The 25,218-nt window shown below is 38.3% G+C and overlaps 1 protein-coding gene across 1 annotated transcript in view; it reads right to left on the minus strand.

The window, feature by feature from the left end:
• Positions 1-1,251: 1,251 nt before the first annotated feature.
• RBM26 (RNA binding motif protein 26) overlaps positions 1,252-25,218 on the minus strand; it is a 106,693-nt gene continuing 82,726 nt past the window's right edge. The window contains exons 20-24 of the mRNA XM_089680461.1: positions 21,961-22,047; positions 11,271-11,384; positions 8,233-9,199; positions 5,085-5,144; positions 1,252-3,686 (exon numbers count right to left, since the gene is read on the minus strand). Coding sequence (XP_089536587.1) covers positions 9,110-9,199; positions 11,271-11,384; positions 21,961-22,047 — 291 coding nt within the window. The 3' untranslated portion in view covers positions 1,252-3,686; positions 5,085-5,144; positions 8,233-9,109. The remainder of the gene's footprint in view (positions 3,687-5,084; positions 5,145-8,232; positions 9,200-11,270; positions 11,385-21,960; positions 22,048-25,218) is intronic.

The raw sequence follows: 25,218 nt of genomic DNA on the forward strand, positions 1-25,218 counted from the left end.
GTAAAACAAATCTTAATGCTGGAACCCAGTTTTGCAATTTTGGCCTCTGTAAAACTGTACATATCATTGCTACTTGGTGTATCATGATTTTGAGACAAACTCAATTATTACCTTCTATTTTTTTTTATATTTCATACTATTACCAAAGAACAACCCAAAACAAATTCTCCTACTCCAGACAATCACAGTAATACCACATATGTGTATGTTATTGGTTTGTACCTGTAGTAGGTCCCAGAATCGAGAGTGTTTCCCTTTTTTAACCTACCTAAAACACACTGATACTAAATTAAAAGACACTTTTTTTTTTTAATCCTACCTAGAACAAAATTAGCCTGATCTTTGACCCTAACCCCATCCTGGATCAAACCTTGGTCTAGTTTTTTTTTTTTTTTTTTTTAAACACACCACTTTGTTTACAATCTTCTTCCCTCACAAGGAGAAAAACAATGAATCTTTTTCCAATCATAAGGAGAAAGAACATGGGGCAGGCCATACAATGATTACTATGATTGCCAATTACAGTGATCATCGCTCCCAGTCTCGTACAAACAATCAGGAGTTGGGTCTAGCTGATATGGACTTTAATCTCACTTTATTCATTATGTTTGATATATGATATTTTGCTGGATTTTCACATCTCTAGTGTATAAAGGCACATATGAGTGTGTGTTATTTTAAGGCAGTCCATTCATTATGAAAAGTTGGCAACAAAAAACAACAGAGTGGAAAACACTTTTTATGCTGCACACCACAAAGCACAGCATGGTGCATCACCCACTACTCTAATGCTGCGCTGCACAAAATGCCATGTGTTACCACAAAGCTTAAAAGCTCCAATTTACACCTGGGCATTTTGAATCGTGGGCAGAATTGCCATGATTCTGCCTGATTTCAAAATGCTCTGCTAAAATGAAATCGCACAATGCAAATTTCAGATGCCATTCATTTTAATGGCACCTAAAATCGCAGAGCAGTTCTGATGCGTTGAAATTTGCATTCTGCGATTTGACATTTTAGCAGAGCATTTTAAAATTGTGAGCAGAATTGCGGCAATGCTGCCCAGGATTCAAAATGCCAAGGCATGAATGACTCTTAAGTCTGAGTGGTCCCTTTAAGTATTCAGTTACCACAAAAAAAAAAAAAATTATAGAAATGTAATTCAACCTCATTTCAATCATTTCGGTTTCGATACATCTTTGGAAATGATATTTATGCACATATCAAAGAAAGAAAAACAAACATGCGATATAGATAAAAATAAAACCTTTATTGTTTAATTAGGGGGAAAAGGTTAAAGATGCAACAAATAAAAATGTTTTAATATTAACACATCCAGTTGCATGGAAAACCTTTGCTTTAGCACCAAATTGTTTTCTTAAAATGTTCAGCCCATTCAATGACAAAAATAAGTGGATCAAATGGCATATGTATGATTTAAGTTGTGAAAACATTTTTGAACAATCATGTACATAATGATGCATTTCAACAAAGCCCTCTAATCAGAAGTTATTTTTAAATAGCATATTAAAACTATGAAAATCCCCAATGAAAAATATATATAAAACTTATTCAAAATCACAATACAAAAAAATTCTGACAACTACTTTACTAGGTTTGGTTCTTGGGTACTGTTCGGATCTATTGTGATTAAACCAAAAAGTTTAAGATTTTATAAAAAAAAAATAAAAATGAGCATTTATAGAAAACAAATATTATTTGCATTGAAAATAAATTACTCTGTGCCGTACAGAAGTTTTTTCTCCATTTTTACAGCAGCATTTTTTCACCTTCTCCACACTCCAGAATGCATCAGAAGCTTACATGAATCAATGTGGGAGATTTTAGAAAACTGGAGAGTGCAAAATCTGGTGCAGCTCTGCATAGAAATCAATCAGATTCAAGATTTTATTGTCAAAGTTTAATTGAGCAAGCTGAAGTTAGAAGCCGATTGGCTACCATGCACAGCTGCACCAGATTGAGTGCTCCAGTTTTAGTGAATCTCCCCCAGCATGTAATTTGTTTTGGTCATTTATCGAAGTATTTAATATACTCACCAAAAAATTACTTTCCAAAGGAATATGAATCTGAGCTTGTATTTTGCTGGATGCTAGCAATTATTTTGTTTATATGTATACATATGGACCATAAGACAAATATAAGTGTATTAACCTCACAGAGGTGAATAATCGTAAAATATGGAATGTATCCAGGGTAGGGGAATCCATATACCAGATACACCATATATAAATCCTCTGAATAGTTTAGGCACATTCTTGAACCTGTTCAGGTCACTGTTACATCACACCAATATCCAGCTGATGTCAAACTACTAGGCTTTCTCCCTCAAGCTATTGTATTAAGGAGATTATACCTCAAGGAGACACACAGCTGGGCTCTAGAATGGAAGAGTTTATTCAGCCCATTATCTCAGAGACAAGTTGGGAGCTCAAAAAGACTAACCTTTTAAAAAACCAGGACAAATCTTAGAAAATTATTTGTTAGTAAACACACTAGATTTGACTAGAATAATATAATGGTGAAAATCTTAAAAACATTTTTTCTACAATTCATATTTACTAGATTCACAACATAAGTTGCATTCTAATCAGTTGGAAGATCACTTGTTTACTGTAAACCAGATGAACTCACCTACAACATCAGCCAAGCATCTTTCTATGAGTCCACATTAAGCACTGTGACCTATTTTTGAGGGTTTTTTTTCCATTACTATATTCAGGGTATTAAGCATATCACAATGAACTCTATAAAAAGGAAACATTTTGCCTAAGATATTGTCCAATTGAAGGATAAGTTCACCTTTTAAAAAAATAATAAGGTAAAAAAATGGGCATTTACTTTTTTTTTTGGGAGCATGGAAAGCACTGCAGATCGTTAGTGCCATGCAAGACTCCTGCAGACTGTCCGTGTAAGCTGTCTGCCTGTACATAATACAGGCAGGCAGTTTCACATTGACACGAAGAATCAATGAACTACCAGAGCAAGCAACAGTGCCATGGTAGTTCATTAGGAACTACAAGCTGAAATCCGCAAAGGATGTCGGTACTTATAGTTGATGAATTCACAGAACTATGTAAATGAATTACATGGATGTGTGGGCGGAGCCTGCATGGCTGCACTCTTTTCAAAAAGTGACAGCTGGTACATACTGCTGTCACACAGCGGGCTTAGATCCCCTAGCGGCTAGCCGATGCAGGAGCAGAAACATGTTACATGTTCCACCCAAAAAATGTGTCAAACATGCAACATATTCCAGAAGGTGAACTTACCCTTTAGGAACATTATTTCACATAGGAAACTTTAGTAAAGGCTACAACGTAATAGTGTGTGCACAACACATATATTCTGTCAGTATAAAAGTGTTTTTCTAATGTATAAATCTGAAAGAAGTGGGGAATAAATAACAAATGTTTCTAAAGTTAAATGTATGCTTGTGTTTAAATAAAAAACAGTATCTAATTTTATTGTACCACTTTTTTTCTTAAAGCACATTAATCTACTTTAACTATAATCTGATAATGCAACAAAAACTACTTTTATTAAGTACCGCGTTGTACTAATTTTATAAGATAGCACTTGGACGGATTTAAAAAAAAAAAAAAAAAAAAAAAAAAAAAGTATAGGTATATTTCCAGAAGAGTTGACAAAAACCATCCACAGCCAACCTGCAAGTTTAAAAGAAAAAAAAAAAAAACGTTATTTTCTTTTACCAGCTTCTTTCATAAGTATCATACCAGGAAAACTGACCCACATCAGCCTCTCTCAACCTTTTTACTTTAGAGATATTCTTGAAATTTTCAATTTTAAGATGTCAGGGAATGAATGTTACACTTACAGATGACTAAAAAGATCACCGATGCCATGCTGCTGGCTCTTCCAAATGGAGTTGACCTGGAACTACGTAGGTGCTATCAAAGGAAAGTCAATGAGCCACAGCTCAAGGAAGCCCTAGCAACCTAGAGGAACCCTACGGTTCAACAGAACCCCTGGTTGAGAATGTATGGCCTACAATATCAAGATTTACATACTAAGGCTTGTGAAAAGCATAAACGTTTTTAAACCATAAATTATTACAAATACTTACATTTGGAAAAATTACATCCCAAACAATTTTTAGTGGGCTCTCTAACCTTGCTGAAATTTGTAAGCCAATTTTAAAAAATCAAGCAAATCAACAAAATAAAACAATTTGATTGCTCCAAATAAAAGCAAGCAGACTTCAAAAATTCAAGAAGTATGGTTGTTTGGATTCCTGAATTGTCTGATGCACTGGAGACCCTAAACCTCCTCAATCAGCAATTCTCCTAAAGCAACCATCCATAACTGAAATGTGTGGTTCTTGTACTATAATTTTAGCCTAACATATTCAAAGAGTAAATTTTTAATCAGAAGACCACAATTTAATACATTTAATAACTTAAAATTTATTATCACAATGCTTTTCACAACTATATGTTTGGCATTACAGCAGCCTAAAATATATAATTAAAGCATATTATTTGATATTAAAATACGTTTAAGTTCACATAGACCAGACAGTTTTTTTTTATGCATGCAAAACAAACACTTCAGTTCAATGCATATTGCTACAATTATTTCCATCAAACTTTTAAAGACCTTGTATTTAGTTTGCAAATATACTGAATATATGCATAGCTATTTTTGCTCCTTACATAAGCAGGCTCTGCTTCCTGCTTTAAAATCAACACAATGGTTGTACTTTACTGCTCATTTTCACCATGCAAAAAAAACAACAAACAATATCCTCTAAATATCTGAAAAACTTAAATAACCTGAAGATTATGTTGATGAAATTACTAGATTCTTCTACATTGAAACTAATCAAGAAATTTATGAACTGACGGCAGACCCCAGGGAACAGTAAATAAACATCCATAACTGAAGCTGCCAAAAATGTCAGTTGATTTCAAGGCACAAACTTTTTTTTGCTGTAAGCTAAAATTCTATTATGCATTATTGCAGTCCAACATATATTCCCACCTTGCACACCCCACCCCACATATTTGCACCATGAAAAAAAGTATAAGGCGGCGCCCCAGTACCTTTGGCAAGTAGTTCTTGAATACCATGTCAGATGGTATGGCGATCTTAAGGCACAAAATCTTAAAACAGAAGAAAAACAAATTTTAGCTGCTTTTGCAACAAAAATCTTTATAAACAATATGAAGCCAACAAACTTCATATAAAGAAATAAGGATCCCAATTATGACCTTATATATATATTTAAAATATAGCAAAACTAACATTTTATAAAAATTCTAAATTTAACCTCTATATCCTAATACATTCATAAAGGTATGCCAAGTATCATTTTGTTGCCAGTATAAGATATGAACTTTTAATGCAGGCGCTACACTTTGCAGGATATAATGAGCTAATACCCAGAAAAATCTGCTCACATATTGAACATTTCTTAAGTAAAATCCTTAGTTTGTACCTCCTTTTTTAACTGCTTCAGGTGAGTGTTTTATGAACAGACCTGAACAGCAGGAGAAAAAGTTACATGGGATATTCACTGCATAGTACCAAATTACTCAACTAAGTGGTAAACAGAATTAGGTGCCCAGTCTGCTAGTTGCAAGAAGTAAACATGAAATATTCATAGGCAACAATACATATTTAGCAAACTAATAAAAAAGGTTTCTGCTCTGAAAGTAATAGATGAAGAGAAAAAACACAAAATACACTATACATACCCATTTTAACCATTTCCTGCCAGTAGGACCATCATATGATGCCCTGGACTTTGAGTGGAGATACCGGGATGTTGCCTACCGCTACAGACATCATTCTGATTTTTTTTTTTTCAGCAGTAAATCTTCTAATATAAAAGCAACCCTAGCTGCTAATTAGCTGCTGGATTGCTTTTACAAATGGTGGGAGGGGTTCCTCCCCGGGCTCTCCCAACCAATCGGGGAGTCTGAGACTGAAGCCAACGCTATAGCAAGCTTACTGAAGAGCTGAACAGGGACTGGAGCGTCACCGGTCATCTTTATGGTATTTGAAACCGGAAGCAATGAGTATTTTGTCACACCGATCTTTGTGTAATCAGATGCTTTTAAATGGAAAGGAGAGATCTGGGGTCTAAAAGACTACAGATCTCTCAGTAAAAATAGTACCTGTCACTGTTTATTGCAGTCACAAGGGATGTCTACATTCCTTGTGATAGCAATAAAAATAAAGGGACAGTTTAAAAAAAAAAAAAAATTAAAGCGCCCCTGTCCTCTTGCTCACACAAAGGCAAGCTAATACATAGGTAACACACACAAATATGTAAACCATATTCAAAGCACACATCGGATGTATCCCTGTGAACATTCAAATTCCTAACACTGACGTACAAAGCTGTCCATCATACTGCCCCAAACTACATCACTAACCTAATATCCAAATACCACCCAAAATGCACTCTCCGCTCCTCACAAGACCTCCTTCTCTCTAGTTCCCTGGTCTCTTCCTCCCATGCCCGCCTCCAGGACTTCTCCAGGGCGTCACCCATCCTCTGGAACTCCCTACCCCAATCCATCAGACTATTACCTACTCTCCTCTCCTTTAGGCGCACCCTGAAAACCCACCTCTTCAGGGAAGCCTACCCCACCCCCTGCTATTTGCTGACCTCCTCCATTCTTCCTACCACTCCCTACAGGAGCTTTTCCTCCTGTACCACTATCCCCTCCCTCCTAGATTGTAAGCTCAAAAAAGCAGGGCCCTCGAACCCCTCGTGTATCGCATTGTATTGTTATTGTACTGTCGCATGTATTGTCTCCCCTTATATTGTACAGCGTTGAGCGAACTGTTGGCGCTTTATAAATACTGTATAATAATAACATTATAGCGAGATCAATAATTCTACCACCAGACCTCCTGTGTAACTAAACTGGTTATCTGTAAAGGTTTTTAAAGTGTTGCCTATAGAGATTTTTCTGTAACAAAGTTTGGATCTGTTCTACAGGTGTATGCAATTTTAAAGAGTGACATGTTAGATATTTACGCAGTATAACATCTTTTATATTTGACCAAAATGGGTATTATATTGTGTTTGTGTGCACTAAAATGCATTAAACTGTATATTTAAAAATTTTTTTTAAAAAAACTGTCTGGAAAACCACTGCACGTATATTGTATGTGTATAAAACATTAGCAATATATCACCCCCATATATGTATCCTGGAAACTGTTCAATGTCAGGGTCCTGTAGTTATTTCTAGTTCTACACACAGTTAGATTTAAAGGTCCGCAGGGCAGAAACATTATGACTTCTGGTAACATCTGAACCCTGACAATTAAGTTAAAGTGGCAGACTAAAGGCTGGTACACACAAGTAAAATATCAGCTGGTTCAACAGAAACCAGCCAACATTCGGCCAGTGTGTACAGCAGCTTGTCTGGCTTCTGTTGAACGGGAATGCTGGAAAAACAGCAGCCAAGCGGCATCCGATCAGCGCTCGCAACCAATGGCAGCAACTGAGTGTGTTCTGTGGGAATCTGGGGGTGCAGCCCCCCTGTCAAAACACAATAGCTCAGTGGGGAGAACGCTGTACTAAAATTGCATAGTTAGTACAGCAAGCTCCTTGTGAGCTCTTCATTTTTTTTTTACCTTATACAAAATTTTCTTATTCAATTTCCTTTAGATTTACCTTAGTGCAAAAGCCTACTTGACTGCATTCAAATTGAAAGTGTTTAGGTTTGGCCTCATATTATATGGTTGTGGTAAATCTAAAGGAAAATTGGACAACTAAATGATATATGGCCAGCTTCATGCAGATTCTAGTCAAATGGGACAAGTGAAAACTGTTCAAAGACGACAACATTAAAATGGAATATTTTAATACTTGTAAAGGCCAAAATTGGGACTTTTTAAGACAAATGATAAATAAGACCGACTACATTTTTACAAAAATTCTTAAGTCTTAAGCAGATTTTCCGGAAACAATATCAACATACAAGTGGTTTCCCTATTAATTGTAGGCACTTTAAAACACACTACTTCCCCCATTAATAGAGTTATATGTGGGATAAATGTGGGAATAATTTACATAAAAGTAGCATACATTTTGTTGTATATTTTGACTAGGGTTTCAGTGGTTCATACATTGTTGGAAACCATATTTATACATGTAGGCAATTTTAAAGTGTTGCAACAAAACCTTTATACACTTGTTAAATAAAAAATAACACATACTTTACTCACCAAATCCAGTTTAAGCCAGCAGGGTAAGAAACTTCAGTGTCCACCTAAGCCAGCATGTATGCATTTAAGAGCTTTTTTTTTTTTTTTTTTAAATCACCATTTGAAAACAATGCACTTTCCATACAACAGGATTTTGTACTTGTTATGGTAAAGTTTTAATTTGACATAACAGCAAGATATTAATAACAAGTATTGGGGTGAGACAACCGCTGGAATGGTTTGGTCTTTTTTTTTCTTTTCCCATTTTTCTTTTTTCTTTTTTTATCTATTTTTTTCCATTTTTTTCTTGGTTTATTTACCAACAGATTTACATTGTCATTCTTTTTTTTTTTCATTTTTTTTTTAAACCATTCCATTTATTTCTTTTTCAACATACTAAAGTTGCAAAGGACATATGCAAAGCAAATGTACAATGTTATTAAAACCCATACGTAAAATACGTACACAAAATAAAGTGAACAGAAAGGCTACTACATAGTAAAGCCTATGCATGACACTATGTATTATGTATATATAACAACTGAGATTTTTTGTTTAGTATTTATCTAGACTTCTCAAACATCCACCGAGTTTAAAGCAAATTGTGTTATAATGAATATTTTCCACTTGCACTTGACAAGTTTTTTTAGAATTACAACTTAAACCAAAATTGTACAGCCAGCAAAAATGTGCTAATAAATGTTGCACGTGTGTATTGTAATGCATTTAACCATTAACTGAAATGTGACAACAGAAGGCTTCCAAGTTTGACTTGCTTTCTATACCAAGTGTCCATTACATATGTTCACAGGCATGCTGAAAATGTCCTATGGAAAAGCGCATTAGGTGATCTCAATGTCAGATGTAATGTTTACAGCCGATTTATAGGTGAACTCCTTTATCTTCTCCAAGACCTGGGCTCGTTGTCGTCTTCCTCTTCATCATCATCCTGCAGTAGAGAGTCATCCACAACAGAATCTTCCTGAAACTGAGAAAATACACAATTATGAAAAACAAGAAACTGTGTAACAAATTTAATGCCTAAATCGAGGAATTCTTCCACTTTAACCACTTGCCCTCCAGAGGATTTACCCCCCCCCCTTCCTGACCAGGCCATTTTTTCCATTACGGCGCTATGTTACTTTGACTGACAATTGCGCGGTCATGGAATACTGCACCCAAATTAAATTTACATCCCTTTTTCCCCACCAATAGAGCTTTCTTGTGCATTATTTTCACTATTAAAATAAATATATATATATTATATATATATTTTTTTTCCCCCTTTACTTTTTGCCATTAAACATGTCCAGTAAATTTTTTGTTAAAACTTGAATTTCATCATAAATTTAGGCCAAAATGTATTCTGCTACATGTCTTTGCTTAAAAAAATCCCAATAAGTGTAAATTAATTGGTTTACGTGAAAGTTATAGCGTTTACAAATGGCGGTATAGATACTGGCAGGTAGAGAATACAGTGTCATAATAAAAAGCACTGACACCGTACTAATGGCACTGGGCAGGAAGGGGTTAACATCTGGGGCAAAGGGTTAACGGTGTGCTGTTTCACAGTGCGTTGTGTTTGTGCTTTCAACTGTAAGCACACTGCTTTGTATGGCTCTGCTATGCAGAGCCATACAAAGCAGTGTGTTGGAGCTGACAGGGGAGAGAACTGTATTGTTAACATACAGTTCTCTCCCCCATTGGTAATACTCGGCGATCACCGGGTGCCGGCGAGTAATCACTGGCTGTGACCGCGAACAGCGGCGCACGCCCCCTAGCCGGAAATGCAAAATCACGTATATATAGGTGATTTTCCACACCCCTGCCAACCTGTAGCAGTATTTCTGCTATAGGGGGGCGGGAAAGCGGTTTTGTTTGGGCCAAAAAAATTATGTTCTTTATTAAGTGGTGTGGCTGCTATGAGTGCTGCATCATACTGTAGTATCACTAGCTATATACAATATGCAGAGCTGCGTTGCGGCAGCATCTCAGGAGACCTTGTGTCTGCTACTGGAACAAGATCAAATAAGGCTGAGTGCCTCTCAACCATTTAGAGGAAGCCTTGTATTTTTATCCGAAGTGGAGAGGCAGGTGGATGATGTCACAATCTCAGCCAGCTGAATTCATTGATAAAAAGTACAAAAAAGTACAAAACTCCCTCTGAATGGCTGAGAAGCACAATTTTGTTCCGGCAGCAAATGGTAAGTCTCTGAAAACGCTGTCAGAACATACATTAAAAATATTAATTTAAAGTGTCAGGAAGCATGGACTTAGTATTTAGGAACAGGTCCTTTATTTCATCTGGATAATACTAAACATTTAAAGAAAATGTACTGTATTACCAAGGCCCAAATCTTTTACATGTTAAAGTTTTTATTTTTCCAACTGGGTGTCACTAGGGAGATTTCCCTTCAGCTTATTATGTCCTGCAGACTCAACAGGAAGTGAGGTTATATTTCTGAGTGTATTCATTAAAGGACTCCTTATACACACACACACACACACACACACACACACACACACATATAAAAAAGGAGTTCTCCTATTCTGGTGGCAGCTGTAATTTTTAGATTTACCCTCACTTTTATTCCCAGTGACAATGTTGGCCAGGGTGATTGGAGAGTGAAGCTCCCTAATGGGAAGACAAAAGGGGAGGAGTATTTCCTTAGTTTAACCTCCTATACCAAGGGCATGAACACAAGTTGTAATGCTGTGATTCCCAAGCGAACAACTAGTCCCCAAATCTTTCAGTTATCTACTGCCTTTTAAGAAGCATCATTGAAAAACATGGCGTTTAGAAATGAAAGGGATTTGGAGTGCATTGAAATATGCATGTAAGATATGGCAGTGAAACCTGTCCTAAACAAAAGCTCCTGTCAAAACACTGCAATGCTCACTTACATGAGTTAAATAGAGCAGCTGTTTTGAACAGAACAGAAAAAACCTCACCTGTCTGTTAAAAGAAACAATGCCTTTTATCGGTAGCCTGTAATTATATATGCACTGAGAAACACAGGTAAAGCTATAATCTGCAAGCTATAATAATGAACACTCACTTCTTCCTCCTCTTGTTCTGCATCTTCCACCTCTGTAATGCAGGCATTTGGTACTGGTTTATGCCAGCCTAACTTTAAGTCCTGTCCTTTGAAATGTGCTCCATGGACTGCAGCCTAAAACAATTATTATATTTGAAAGCTTAGCTAAAGAAAATCATAAATTCGGTACAACCAAAATACACATATACATGTATGCATCATAACTGAAAGCAAGAAGAGAAACATTTTGATTTAGTGATGATTTGAAGTGTGCAGGACTGGACACTCTACCCTATATAGATGTGTACAGAAAGAGTACAATGGTGCAGTATTTTGTAGCTGCATGCAGGTTTGTTCTTTTTTTACCTTAATGCAGAGAATGCAACACGATAAAAAAAACCTTCTGCTTTAGAACCACTTTAAGCCAGTCATAAACATAGCAATATTTGTACACTATCCTTTAGAGATTTAACAGAACTACAGAATGTGAGGGCCATCCAAAAAATTCACTTTCATTAGTATCAACCCAAGATGGCTCTTGTGCTACATAACTGTTAGTAATACTAACAAAGATTGCATCAGGTATGGTCAAGCTTTAAAAATCATTAAGTGCCCCACCAACTAAGCTTTGGCTGTGGTTTTCCATATTTCTATTGCTTTTCATGGAAAGCACTGGCAAAAGCATAGGCTGCACAAATCCTGAAAATATGGTCACTGCCCATCCAAAGAACCTGTGGTAGATTAAAAGACAGTCTAATGCTATTTTGACATTAAAGTAGAACTGTGAGAATAAATGTTAACATGTCTGAATGTTCATAGGCAAACCAAAGATTCAGCAATATTTTCAGTTTTATGTTAACAGCTCAGTTGACTGTTCTCACCCTCCCAGCAGGGACTTGCCTGCTATCCAATCTCTAATGTAAACACAAAGCAGGAGCAAAGGAAGAAAAGAGCCGAGAACTGAGACTGGACATATCTTTTTCCCTTGTGCCTGCACCAACAGAATTTAGTAAAAGCTTGTTAGAATATTCTTACTTTCTACCTGCAAAGCCACACTTCAATTATATAGGCTAAATAAGATTTTCAAATTACCAGTAAAATCTGTTTTTAAGTACAGTAGGGACACTGGCTCTTTAATTATTGTGACTACATTATACGCAGCTACCTTCAGGTGACTGGACACTGGAAAGAAAAGAAGGCTGCAAGAACATCCCCCTATATAACCCCTCTCTCCCGGAGCTAATCTCAGTCTTTCTTGGTGGTACAGTATGGGACACAGAATCTTTAACAGAAATGAATGGGAAGTCCAAAAGCTGTCCAACTGAAGGGGAGGCAGCACAGCAAATAACTTCACCAAGCACACAGAACAAAACTGGTTGAGAAGGCTTTACAGACTCAGAGCAATTTGTAGCACATTATTAGGGTGGGGACTACTGCTTGCAGAGGAATCCCTCAAACATCTCAATGCTATTATAGCAGTTAAACAAATGCTCTGTATACCCAAACTCCCCATACAGCTGCAGTTAAGTGCCCTATTAAAGTGGAATTCCAGACACCGCCAAATCAGGGTTGAGGACGGAGTGCAGACAACAGGCGATAGTAAATCTATGGGCGACATTACACCTCTAGGCTTTATTAGCCATTGTCGGAGGGCTCTAACCTGCAGCACCACTGGTTGGAACAAGGGAGATTACGTGACTGGAAAGGCCAGAAAATAGGCAAGTATACAGATCTTTCTTACACAGGTTCATCGAAATAGGTGTTAGTAGGCGGGTGGGAGCATTTTTAATGGCTTCTCAACTGCGCTATAGCCGAAAGATTGCTACAGTGTCGTTGTCCAGTTCTGGGAGAGCACCCATGGACATCCTCCCAGAACACGTCCCCTGCAGTGCGCTCCCGCCACTGTCGTCCTACGGACAAAGCTGATCATGTGATGAGGTAAAAAGCCAATCACAGCAGCCTTTTACCACGCGATCAGTTGTGTCCAATGACACAGCAGATCACAATGTAAATACAGTAGCCGGTTATCGGCTGCACTTTCCTCATGCAATCACATGTGCGCTTACCAAAGTTTATCGCCCTGTCATTACCGGGTCAAACAAGCTTCAGAACTCTTACCACTGTTCCACCAAATTGAATAATCTCCAACAGCTTAGATCTTGTTTATTTCACCATGTGAAATAAAAAATAAACAAAACCTATAGTGTAGTACAGGGTTTAACAAATCCCAGGTGGCAGGTCGCTATGGCGATTAGAAATTGCATCCTGGCACCTTGGGTCACACAGATCTGTACTGAAATCGCAATGTTATTCTGCTTTCTCTGTGATTTCAGCACAGGTGCGTTTTAGTCTCTCTCCACAACTGCTCCCTTTTTTACTTCAAAGCAAAATCATGTCCCATTGAATTAAATGCAAAAACTCCTGTCAATAGCAATCCAATGTGAAAACTTATCTCCGCATGCCAATCTACTCTAACACTTGTGAGCCTGGAACACACCGCTACAAAACACGCACAGGACCCTTTTTGTAATGGCACTCAAAACGCAATGCAAATGGAGCACATCTTTGTGAACCACGTCAATAGGAACACATATCTAGCCTGTCATGGGAATCTGAGTTTGAAAACGTATCCAGAATTGCATATATGTGAACCAGGGCAGCTCCATTCACACCTTGGTGTTTTGGAATCACGACAGAATCACGGTTCAGGTTCCATTATTTTCAATGGCACTTAAAACATGGTTCGGTTTTGCAGCGGCAAAATTGCATCACGTGAAGCATGCCACCCAAAAGTTGTCTTGCCCCTGTGACGGGCGTGGCATCAGACCCCAGCCCTTCTCACCAAACTCATGACCGAAGCACTAGCCAATCTAAAACCGCGATGTCACATGCGTAACAATGCCACACCCAGCTGCACCCTGCACACTGATTTTCCAGCTAATTGGACCACAATCGACGTACCGGCAGCCTGAATGCGATTGTTACTGGGTCAGGTTAATTAACCCTTCATACTGCCACCACCTCCTTTTTATACAGAGAAAGAGGAAACTCAGCAATATACTAGGATGATTGGTTAACCGTCAGTATCCCGCTATCTCTACAGACCGGTTATACAGAGAGTTAAACACTCATAGTAGCGCTCTTCAGCGGCAGGGATTCGTAAGTTACATTCCGGAGCTATAGAAACAGTTCAACACTTTTAGAAAGTAAGATTACCAAAAGGTCAAAAGGGTGCAGTAAAAATATTTACAGAAAGAAGATGTAACATATATATATATATATATATATATATATATATATAAATATACAGGAGCACAACAGCACAGCAAACAGATAACAGAAAGAAGTTTAGGTAAATAAGTACTTGCCAAATAAATGCCTGGGGTTAAGCAGTTTCAAGTCTGATGAGCTAAAAATGGATTTCTGGTCTCGCACTCAGTTTTGTTGGTACAGTGCGATTCTCCTTGGCTCTCGGTCTGCTAGATAGTAAAACACCGAAAGTCCTCACTTCTCTGACTAAAACATAACAGCTTCTTTTCTCTACTCAAAATCAACGGGGCGTCTCTTCCCACAACTGACAAGCCAAGCCTTATTTAGCAAAGAATTGTGAGGCAGGGGTTCAGCATCACACGCTGATCGCATTCCTGAGGGAGGGGGAATGAGGGGATACATAAAGACTTCTTAACGCAGGGAGAGCTGTGCCTGGCTTTGTATGCACGACTGTGACAGCCTCGGGCACTGACAAACGGGGGGAAAAAAAAAAAAGGTTCCTAACCTTTTTAGCTGGCTACTAGATTCAAAGCAAATTTTGAAGTCCGGTTGTAGTATATTCTTACAAAAGCATATTATGTGCACGTTATAATACTATCTTCAAAATAATAGCAGTCAGACATCACTAACCTGATCAATCACTTTTTGGCGGAAATTATATTTCTACATGGCAAATAATTTACTAGCAGGTGTAGTAGAGTAATAGAAATCCAACAGACCCAACAGTCATGACATGCATGCTGCTGATTCTGTGTAATCGAATCACTAATTGAAAGGGGCATGTTCAAAATAATAGCAGTGTGGAGTTCTATTAGTGAGGTCATTCATTCTTTGAAAAACAGGTGGCAATTATTGCCCTTATTTAAGGAAGGAAGGCAGCAAATGTTGTACATGCTGGTTACAGTGCATTTCTCTCTGAAATTCTGAGGAAAGTGGGTCGTTCCAGACATTGTTCAGAACAGCGTACCTTGATTAAAACGTTGATTGGAGGGGAAAACATATAAAGAAGTGCAAAAAATGATAGGCTGCTCAACTAAAATGATCGCAAATACTTTAAAATGGCAACCAAAACCTGAAAGACGTGGAATAAAGAGAAAAACTACCATTCGAATGGATAGAAGAATAGCCAAAATGGCAAGGACTCAGTCAACAATCAGCTCCAGGAAGATCAAAGGTCTAAAGTTACCTGTGAGTACTGTTACAATTAGAAGACGCCTATGTGAAGCCAAGCTATCTGCAAGAAGCCCCCGCAAAGTCCCACTGTTGAAAAAAAGACATATGCTGAAGAGGTTACAATTTGCCAAAGAGCACATTGACTGGCCTAAAGAGAAATGGCGCAATATTTTGTGGACTGATGAAAGTAAGATTGTTCTTTTTGGGTCTAGTGGCCGGAGACAGTTTGTCAGACGACCCCCAAACACTGAATTCAAGCCACAGTATACTGTGAAGACAGTGAAGCATGGTTGTGTAAGCATCATGATATGAGGATGTTTCTCATACTATGGTCTGGGCCTATTTATCGCATACCAGGGACCATGGATCAGTTTGAATACATCAGAATACTTGAAGAGGTCATGCTGCCTTATGCTGAAGAGGAAATGCCCTTGAAATGGGTGTTCCAACAAGACAACAACGACCCCAAACACACCAGTAAACGTGCAACATCTTGGTTCCAGACCAACAAGATTGACGTTATGCAGTGGCCAGCCAAATCCCCGGATCTTAATCCAATAGAAAACGTGGGGTGACATAAAAAATGCCGTTTTTGAGGCAAAACCAAGAAAGAGAGAACTGTGGAATGTAGTCCAATCATCCTGGGCTGGAATACCTGTTTACAGGTGCCAGAAGTTGGTTGACTCCATGCAACACAGATGTACAGCAGTTCTCAGAAACATTGCTTATGCAACGAAATATTAATTAAGTGATTCAAAGGAAAGCAAAATCTTCAAACATTTTTCAGTTTATATAGTGAATGTTTGAGTTTGTAAAGAAGAATACAAAACACTGCTATTTTTTTCAACAGTCTAATATTCACTTTTCTTCCATTTTTTTTAGAGGAACAACACAAATGTAATATATGTTTTGATTTGGAATAGAATGTGTAGTGTTCCCAATGCATTTGTGTCTATGGAAATAAAAGCTATTAGAAGGATTTTGAGCTTTATTCACTTTTTTCAACACACTGCTATTATTTTGAACACAACTGTATGTGCTCACAAAAAATAGTGATTCACAATGCCCCAAACAAAACTGCTATGCTTGTGAATAATTTTTCCTAGATGGGTACAGGGTTCCCAAGGTTACAAACATTCGACCTACATATGACCCAAGAATGGAGGCAGCTGGTCCTGGAATCTGCTGGGCGGCCATCTTGCTGCTCACTGCATGCTGAAACCTACTGTCCAGCAGACCTGTCAGCAATCCCACATCACTATTTGACCAATTAACCCTTCTCTACAATATCCTAAACTTAATATTTTTTGTCTGGGGTAACACATAAATATACCTGTTCCAAATTGCATACAAATTCAACTTAAGAACAAACCTACAGAACTTATCAGGGACTACCTGTTTTCATTAAAGCAGCAGTAGAGAGGGAGGGGGAATGCCTCTGTGCCACATACATGTAATGCCTCAGTAACCCAAGTTCTACGGTAACAGCTGCTATAACATGTTTACAGTAGAGAGCCAGAAGATGCTCTAAGTTCAAACTGCCACCCAAAAAGAGTAAAAGGCAGGTTGTACAGCCACAGTAAACCCATCAAGAAGAGGTGACAAACTTGAAGAGGGGAAGCATGCCGGCGCGTTATTAACCAAAAATAAAAAAGCACAAATTTAAAATTAACTCTGGCACTAATTGTTTCTTGTTGCATCCACTGGAAGGATGGCTGGTGGCTTCCACACCCGCTGAAGGGGTTCCAGAGAATAAAGGGGCACCTGGACCGAATGTTTAAAGGGCCTCCACCATGTACACACCAAGGGAAATCTAGCAAGCAGGATTACCAAGAGAATATGCCCCAGGCAGGGGTCTTCAGGAACATGGATCTCTGCCTCAGAAAGATCATGGCCCAGGACCTGCAAAGCACCCTGTGGCTAATTCTATGCCTTGTGCCAAGTGGAGAACCTGCAAGTAGGATCCAGTGCATGGCAGCAATATTACAGTCCACCCCTATGTCTTCTATTCAACTGGTAACAGGTACAGTCACCAAGGCTATGCCAAGAAGTCAACACATCGGAATGCTGCTTTAGGAGCTGCATTAACTATGATACAGAAGGAATCATCTTGGCAGCAAATAGAGAAAGAACACTCCATATTAGGAAGGAAAGCTTCTTTCAGTAGAGAGAAAAAGGTCCATCACCTAAGGACAGTAGCAAAAAACTAGTTTGGAATAGGAGGAATTGCTTGGAGAGATGTTCCTCTAGCATTATTTTTTTGCCAGTGTCCAGTAACTTGAAGGTAGCTGTATATAACCAAGTCATAATAATTAAAGAACCTGTGTCCATGCTGTACAGGTAAAAAAAATTAATTCCCAACATTTATAATGAATGCTACTTACCTGTAATACTTTTTCATTTTCTGTGCAAATACTCATTAGTACAATGTCAGTCTAAAGCAATGAACATACTTTTAAAAAAAGCAAAGGTATTACCTAATGAGTTTGCCAATACTCATAACTTTCCAGTCAATAGGCTGGGACAGGAGACCTTACTAAGGAAGAAAAACCTTACCAGACATTTTAACCACAATCGCCCATAAGATATCAAAAAGAGCTTTGACAGAAAAATATTCTGATGTATTGATAACAGTTGAACATACTCTCAGTGTGCTGAAGTGTATATAAACCCTAATAATGAACCTCTCTTACAGTATTTGCCTGCCTTTTGGTCTGTTGAATAAATCATTGGAAGCATTTTGTTATTGTTACCCTACAACTGAGTGTGTGTTACTGGCAAACTCACCTGGTAGAAAATTAAAATGAATAAAAAAAAAAAAAAAAAAAAAAAAAAAAAAAAAAAGAAGCAAAAACCTAGGGCTGGTTCATACCAGAACATGGGTAAGGTGTGATTTTGACAGCCCATTCATTTGAATGGGTTACAAAACACACTGGAAAGCAGAACAAGTAGTGCTACTATTTTAGAACACGCTGCACAAAACTGTGTGATAATGCATGCAGTGGACGCAATTGCAAAGCGAGATGCATTTGGGGTGACATTGACAGTTCATTGGCCCCCACATGTCTCTTGTAAGGGCAGCAAATTCTCCTGTGGTGCAGAAAATGCACACAGAACGCACCTTTCTTGCATCACATTTTGGTGTGAGTGGGTCCTGAATAAGAAAACTATTGCAGCCACCGGCTAATAACCGGTGAGCTGCAGTATATTACATTATATGTTTATAGGAACAATGTCTACATATGGGGGCTAGTTGGAAAAAAAAATTACTGGTACAAAACATGAAGATGTTGAAACACTGGCTTAAACTACATTGTAAGAAAATGCTTAAAATATATTCAACTTTTTTTTTTTTTTATAAAACATGACAATGAATATTTATATGGATTAATCTGAAGATATTATGACTGCCTATGAAGATATTATAACTGCCTATAGCTCTAATTTAATGAATTAACTGTTGCATACATACACCTAATTTTTACAGATTCTAGTTTCTGTACCATGGAAGGTATTTTATAATTTACTCTGTTATTTAACCAATTGCTGCTAAAATCTTTGCAAAGGGTCTGAATGTTACTGTGACGACAATACCTAATTAATCAAAATGGATTTCATCAATAAGTAAACTCTATATTTAGAAAAAAAAGTATTTGCAATGCTTATTGTGACAGGAACAGGAAAAAAATTATCAGGAAAGTGAAGTAGCTGGAAAGACAAATAGCCTTTGAAGAACAGCCTTAGTAATTGAAAATGGAAAAGATCTAGTATTAAAATACTGGAGTCTTGACTGGTGCCAGCTGCACAAAGTGGCTGCTTTGGAAATTGTATGCTCAAATTAAAGGAACATGAAGCAGCATAAATCAGAGTTAGCAACATGCCCAAATAACTGGCAGAGTCACACAAGATTTATAGTACAATACTCAAGTACAGAATAATGTGAAGTGTAGAAACAATTACATGTTCAATGACATCTGAACATGAATTGTGCGATATTGAAGTCCTCGGGTATAAATTTTAAATCTGAACATATAAATTTATGATATCTTTCAAGCATTCATAACTCATTAGCATGCAGCATGAGTTTGGTTCATCATAATATCACGGAAGTCAACTCTGTCGCAAAAAATTTTTTTTTATATATACACACACACACACACATATACATACACACACATATACATACATATATATATTTTTTATTTTAAGTGACATTTAAGAAATCACATTTTTAATCTTTGAATGGAAAGCATGCTCAATACAATGAGTGCTGAGATCTCGGAGATCCTAGAAGAGTAAAATGACAGTCACCATAAATAATCAAAAACACAAACTAGATAATGGCCCTTTTTTATTTTTGGACAAAAGTTTTTACTTGCTGTGTTGAGAGTTCATTTAGAGACATTTTCTTTAAACTTGTGTTGTCAAAACCTAATCCTTCACATCAATATAGATGTGTACAAACACATAATTCTACTCTGACACACAAATTTTACTAGGGAACAAACTCCATTTGGGAGTGAAGGTTCATTATAAAGCTACCGAAGTGCTATCAGAGTTTTGGAGAGTGAACAGCCAAAATAGCCTCTTTGTGCAGAGATTCTGCTACAACAAAAGAAAGGGCTCCCTCTTCTCTTTTTCAGGTAATAAAACCTCCTCCTGTACCATGGCAAGGCAGGAGTCAAAACAGAGTCCAAGAGAGAGCAAGGCGGAGAAACTGAAGGGAGCCTCTTACGGTCCCTGAAGCTAGGGGTTTCCAGCATGGCAGTGAATTTACCCATAAAATCCATCATAGAGGTAGAAAATTCCTCCATGCTCAAACTGGAGTAATGGAAAACCCCTCTTCATGGACCCACTGGGAGATTTTTTGTGGGAATACTTCCCCCCCCCCCCCCCTTCAGGGTATTCACAGCAGTGCCGCAAGGGAAGGGTAAAACTGCCCTGGAAGAGTTAATTTAAAGGGAACAAGCCTCTAACCAGCCTACATGAGAAAGAACACAGCCGCAAGATTTAAAAGCAAAAAGCAGCACCCCGTTTCCCTAATTTTGGAACAGTATACCCCAGAGAGATATTCAGGGACTGGGTCACATCTGTGCAGACTGTTACTGCACTGGACTTGTACAGCATTCTACTGAAAACTCCCTTCCCTGAACATTGTGTCAAGGAGGAGCATCTAATAGAAAAGCCAGTGCCTGAAGTGACTTTACAGGCCAACTCCATATCTTTGATCACTTTGGTGGGGCCTGGGTACAGTCCAAGTGGCATGCCTAGTGTACCAAACCAGAAGCTGCATAGGTAGCCACAAGAGCTGGTATGTAGCCAAGTGGATGTAGAAAAATAAATTTTATATATATATATATATATATATATATATATATATATATATATATATGTAAAATCAGTTGAGGATAAAAACCTGCATCACGTAAAGTCAATAGAAAAAAAAAACTGAGGAAAACAGTAGGTGGAAGGGATTATTGTAGGGTCCTTACAGTTCTGTTTTTCAGTGACAATCTGAGGGTGCCAACATATTAACCAGCCATATAAGCATATGCCTGTGTGTTGTTCTGTACGATCAAGAAACTAAGATTTGAGAGAACAGCTGGGGTTACAATCATATGAGAGTAATTTATGCAAGACCAATCTTACAAGAAGTTAAGAATGTATAATTGGTTTAATGATTGGTTCCCAATCTTATATAACCTGGCATTTAGCCCGTGGTTAGCAAGGGTTATGAAAGCATTCAAAAATATTGCAAAATGCTCAAAAACAGCAAAATAATAAATAGTGGACTGCTTTCTAAATGCTTGGAAACTGCCTAATAATTGCTTACTCTCTGAGTACAACTGGTTATTAAGTAGCAGATGAACAGAGAATGCTGCAAGCACAGTTCATTGACTGCCTAAATTGAGATGCTGCTCTTTTCTACACACGAAGACTTGTGCGCTAATAACAGTTCCCAGGCTGGGCTGCTGACAACTGCTTACTGCACAGTCAAACTATTAAATGAATACCCAGCCTTGTTTTTTTTTAGTATTGTCAGTCAAATGACTAACCACCTGCCTATGTTTTTATGAAAGTATTTCAATCCTTCCTCAACTCCTTATTTATCCATCTCAGCAAGATGGTTAGATAGATGGGACCACACCTATATTAGAGGGTTTAGAAAGAATATAGGAATTTATGCCTGAAAGCAGAATCATCTGCATTTTTACAAAGCGCAAACTTATGGCTATCACAAACATGTAAACAAAGCATTTCAACTTACTGCCTCTGCTTCTGCTCTGGTTTTGAAAGTAATTATTGCATGACGAGAGGAGTCATCTATTTGGCAGTCTTCAATTTCTCCATATTGCTGTCATAAAACATGAATAAAATGTAATTTTATGTTGATAGATGTCAGAGTAACAGCATTGCTCTCTACAAAGGGAAATATGCTTTGGAAAACAGAGCTGGAGACAAACCACTGATTGATAAATGTCAAGCAAAAAAACCCCAAAAATTACATGAATAGGTCACTCATAGATGGATTTCACGCCTCTTTTTTCCCCCCATAAGACCTGTATTAAAGGTTTCTCTTCAAAGCACCTGTCCAGCAAATTCAAATGAGGTGAAATAGCCCAAGTCCAGCACCACCATCTTGGCCCTCCTCATAGATGGGAGCTGATGGCTCACCTCTATTAGGCTCAGGAAGCCTATTCCCAATGATGAGACACAGGCCTGCCCTCTAGCTGCTCTGTCTCCCTTGTCCTGCCACCTTCTGGAAGATGTGACATGAAATCCCAGGGGGACAGGTGGCAGTGGTTGGGGCAAGAAGAAACATTAAAAAAAAAGGTAAAAAGGAAAAGAAGGGAAGGAAAAACAAAAAAAAGAAAGACAGTTTTGGGTATCAGAAGGGGGAAAGATTGGAAGGGAACTTCCCTTTTGGGAGTGAAGGCACACTTTAAAACTACTTTTGCCTTTCATACTAAATCTAGTAGTTTTTTTTAGAGGCTGAAATCAAACAGCTGTCCTTTTCTCTTAAAGAACTTCACCTAAATGCATTTTTTGCCCCCTTTTTCACTAGTGTTTTCCACATGTGCCCAGGGAAACCAGCATTATCCTGCTGTAATCTGCCACATATGGAGTCCGGGAAAGCACAGGTCATCCGGAGCCAGTTGCATCTTCCAGGTTCTTGCAGACGGTACAAAAGGACAGGCTGCCAGGTCCTCTCTCATCCAGCCACTGTCTATCAGCTACTGCTTCCTAGGATATCTGACGTGGATATCCTAGGAGGGTGCTGGAGCAGTATACAAGCCATTCTTGCCAAAGCAAGAATTGAGGAAAAGGGTGGACATGATTAATATAAAAAAAACATTTTTTAAAAAGAACTTTTTAAGAATATGAGTGTGTATCCACTGGGGGAAGGTGGAGGTCACAACTGTTTCACATAATGTACAAGGTTATTAGAAGGGATGCAGTGCAATTTCGGTGGCCGAAAAACACCAGAATTTGTTCGCTATAAGCAAGCATTTAACTGCATGAAATCGATTCATTCAGGTTTTTTTGTTGTGATTAGCCACGTCTAATCACGACACAGATGGCTGCGATTGGCCCAGCCTGTGCATGTGATCACTCACCGCTAGACACACTTGTATACAATGGATGGCATGAAAGGAAGCCATCCATTGTTTACAACTGTCATGTGACCTGCTGTGATTGGTCACATGGTACTGGCAATGAGGCCGGTACACAGATCTGTCATCAGTAATGTCCAAGGTACACAGCCAGTGACAGATCTTGCCACAGCACAGCCCTGCAGGCATGCGCAAGGTGCGATCCGGGAAGTAAGTCATATGACGCCCTCTCGGATCGACAAGATGCTCATTTTACTATAGGCCAGGTGGGAAGTGGTTAAATCCTGTACGGTTAGTTAGGGACAGGTTGTTAGGGCGAAGCACATAGGGTTTTTTTTTTTTTTTTGGGGGGGGGGGGGGGGGTATTTAACCACTTCAATACAGAGCACTTTTACCTCCTTCCTGCCCAGACAAATTTTCAGCTTTCAGTGCTCTCGCACTTTGAATGACAATTACTCAGCCATGCTACACTGTACTCCAAACAAACCTTTTATCATTTTGTTCAGAGAGATAGAGCTTTATTTTGGTGGTACTTATCACCACTGGGTTTTGGAAATAAGTAAATTTTCTTCATAAATTTAGGCCAAAATCTGTACTGCTACATTTCTTTAGTAAAAATAACCCAAATCAGGGTATATTATTTAGTCTGTGTGAAAGTTATAAAGTTTTCAAGCTATGGTATCAATCATTGAAAATTGATCACACCTGATGTACTGACGGTCTATTATTATTATACAGGATTTATATAGCGCCAACAGTTTGCGCAGCGCTTTACAAAATGAAGGTAGACATTACAGTTACAATACAATTTGGTACAAGAGGAAACAGGCTGTAAACTCTAACGAGCAGGGCCCTCTATCTCATTTCTTGAGGGCATAACATGCCAAGAAAGTACAAATACCCCCAAATGACCCATTTTTGGAAAGAAGACAGTCCAAGTTATTTATTAAAAGGCATAGTGAAGTTGTTTAAGTTGTCATTTTTTCCAACAATTCTAGGGAAAATTAAGAAATTATTATTTTTTTTTTTAAACACAAAAAATTTTCATATTACCGTAACATGTGATTTCTCACAAACGGCATATGCATACTTGCAATTACACCCCAAAACACATTCTGCTACTCCACCTGAGTATGGCAATACCACATATATGAGACTTTTTCACAGCCTGAACACATACAGAGGCCCAAGATCCAAGTAGCACCATCAGGCGTTCTCAAGGCATATACGGTGAGGAACAGAGGTATTTGAACACCCTGCGATTTTGCAAGTTCTCCCACTTAGAAATCACGGAGGGGTCTGAAATTCACATTGTAGGTACATTCCCACTCTGAGACAGAATTTAAAAAAAATTCAGGAAATCACATTGTATGATTTTTAAAGAATTTGTCTTGCACTGCTGAACATAAGTATTTGAACACCTAAGAAACAGCAAGAATTCTGGCTCTCAAAGACCTGTTACTGTGCCTTTAAAACGTCCACCTCTACTACACTCATTAATCTAACTTAGTAGCACCTGTCTGAGCTCTTTAAAGACACCTGTCCACCCCACAGTCAGTCAGACACCAACTACTACCATGGGCAAGACCAAAGAGCTGTCAGAAGACACCAGAGACAAAATTGTGGACCTCCACAAGGCTGGAAAGGGCCACGGGGCAATTGCCAAGCAGCTTGGTGAAAATAGATCAACTGTTGGAGCAATTGTTAGAAAATGGAAAAGGCTAAAGATGACTGTCAGTCTCCTTCAGACTGGGGCTCCATGCAAGATCTCAGCTTGTGGGGTATCACTGATAAGAAAGGTGAGGAATCAGCCCAGAACTACAAGGGAGGAGCTGGTCAATGACATGAAGAGAGCTGGGACCACAGTTTCCAAGGTCACTGTCGGTAGAACACTATGCTGTCATGGTTTC

Source organism: Staurois parvus, unplaced genomic scaffold (genome assembly GCF_062004578.1).
Source record: "Staurois parvus isolate SC_StPar_1 unplaced genomic scaffold, SC_StPar_1.0 ptg000243l, whole genome shotgun sequence".
Classification (NCBI taxonomy): domain Eukaryota; kingdom Metazoa; phylum Chordata; class Amphibia; order Anura; family Ranidae; genus Staurois; species Staurois parvus.